At 60.7% G+C, this 1,912-nt stretch overlaps 1 protein-coding gene across 1 annotated transcript; it reads right to left on the bottom strand.

Annotated features, from left to right (window-relative positions):
- Nucleotides 1-722: 722 nt before the first annotated feature.
- HDHD3 (haloacid dehalogenase-like hydrolase domain containing 3) lies at nucleotides 723-1,612 on the bottom strand. The gene is made up of 2 exons (XM_010191153.1): nucleotides 1,532-1,612; nucleotides 723-1,331 (listed from the first exon to the last, which is right to left on the bottom strand). The coding sequence occupies exons 1-2, from the start codon at nucleotides 1,610-1,612 to the stop codon at nucleotides 723-725; spliced, it is 690 nt and encodes a 229-aa protein (XP_010189455.1).
- Between the last annotated feature and the right edge of the window lie 300 nt (nucleotides 1,613-1,912).

Here is a 1,912-nt window from a genome sequence, read left to right as displayed (position 1 = left end):
CTTTCAGGAGGAGCCACCCCATGCCAGAGCAGGGACATTGATGGGGTAGAGCTGTCACCCATGGGGACCTCACACTGGAGCAGGGGCACCCCAAGGGGCTGTGGCTGAGGGAAGAGCCCAGGAGGAGCAGAGGAGTAAGGAGCAGCAGAAAGAAACCTACCCCGAGCTGCTGCTCACCTTGGGGAAGTAGGGGGTGGCTGAGGGTAACGTGGCCAAAAACAGGGAGCACAGAGAGGTGTTGGGCTGCAGTTGAGCCAGGATGTTTAAAATGCCTTTATTTTTTGATACCCAAGTCAGTCACAAGGTTTATGTTAATTGGCGATATGTTACATTGTGAGATTCCCCAACTCCAGACTGTTTTGCAGGGGGGGCTGCAACTGCCTCCTGGCCACTGCTGTTGGGAAGAAGGGGATGCTGCCTTACCCTTCCCCCCAAAAAAATTTAGCCTTCTGGAGTGCAGCTTGACCCAGTCCCCAGCTCTGTTGGGGGCAGACCCCACCACTGACCCTCTGCCATAGTGTTTTTAGATCCATGAAGTACATTAGCATCAATGCTGAGCGTGTCAGATACATTTTATTGTACAAGCACCCCTCCCGCTCCGTGGGCAGCCGCTGCCTGCACTCAGAAGCTCTCACTTCTTTCCCTTGCTCAACTGGCAGCAGGAAATCCCACGCCAGGACTGATTCCCTGCTCGGCAGCGGCGCTGGTCCTCCAAACCACAGCTACCCCTTCTCAATCAGAGCCAGGAGGTGGCTGAGCGTGGGCAGGACGTCCTCGGGGGGCACCTCCAGCTCCTTGCCCTGCCCACCAGGCTGAAGCAGAAAGCTGTGCATGCCCACGGCGCGCGCTGCGCTGTAATCCCGGCTGTAGTCGTCCCCTATGTGAGCCGCCTGCTCCGGGGGGACCCCGCTCAGGTGCAAGGCTTGCTTAAAAATCCTCCTGTCCGGTTTGGCAAAGCCTGCGCTCTCAGAGGTGAGGATGAATTCGAAGTGGTGCCGCAGGTTGCACTGGGTGAGGATGTTTTCCAGCCGGTTATCGAAGTTGGAGATGACCCCCATGCGGAAGCCGCGCTGGCAGCACTGGCTCAGGGTCTCGCTGGCTCCCGGCAGCGCCTCCCAGTTGCGGGCGCTGCAGAAGTCGCGGTAGAGGTTTTCTGCCATCAGCGTTAGAAGCCCGTCTTCATGCACACCCGTGAGCCTGAAGGTCTGCTTCACAAGGTCCACCCACCACTGCTGGGAGCTCAGCCCCTGGTCCTGGCCGTAGTTGGGGAAGCGCTGGTTCTGGGCTCTGTACACCTCCTGGAAAGCTCGACCGAGAGCCTCTGGGTGCACCTGCACCCCGTGAGCCCGGGCTCTGCCATCAGCGTTAGAAGCCCGTCTTCATGCACACCCGTGAGCCTGAAGGTCTGCTTCACAAGGTCCACCCACCACTGCTGGGAGCTCAGCCCCTGGTCCTGGCCGTAGTTGGGGAAGCGCTGGTTCTGGGCTCTGTACACCTCCTGGAAAGCTCGACCGAGAGCCTCTGGGTGCACCTGCACCCCGTGAGCCCGGGCCTCGGCCGCATAACTCTCGCCCAGTGGCCACGCCGCAGCAGCGTGTCCTTCACGTCCCATGTTAGCAAGCGGAGCCGGAGCATGGTGTCAGGGAACCGCTGGGCTGAGGGAAACCTCGAATGGCCAAGAGGGGAGAGAAGGTGCAAGGTGGTACCGCTCACACCGGTTGTATTGGGGGGCACCCACTGGTGTCAGTGTCCCTGGAGGTGCTCAGGACCCCTCTGGGGCCTGCACCGAGACACGGCCTTGGATGGAAGGCCCTGTGCAAACCTCGGCGGGGCAGTCAACCGGGCCAAGGACAGCTTGGTAACCGCCCCCCTGCTGTGGCGGCTACAGCGGAGCCCTGTGTGGGGCGGTACC

Source organism: Mesitornis unicolor, unplaced genomic scaffold, assembly GCF_000695765.1.
Source record: "Mesitornis unicolor isolate BGI_N332 unplaced genomic scaffold, ASM69576v1 scaffold47678, whole genome shotgun sequence".
Taxonomy (NCBI): domain Eukaryota; kingdom Metazoa; phylum Chordata; class Aves; order Mesitornithiformes; family Mesitornithidae; genus Mesitornis; species Mesitornis unicolor.
Note: the sequence above shows the minus strand (reverse complement) of the source record. Positions and strands in the feature narration are given on the sequence as shown.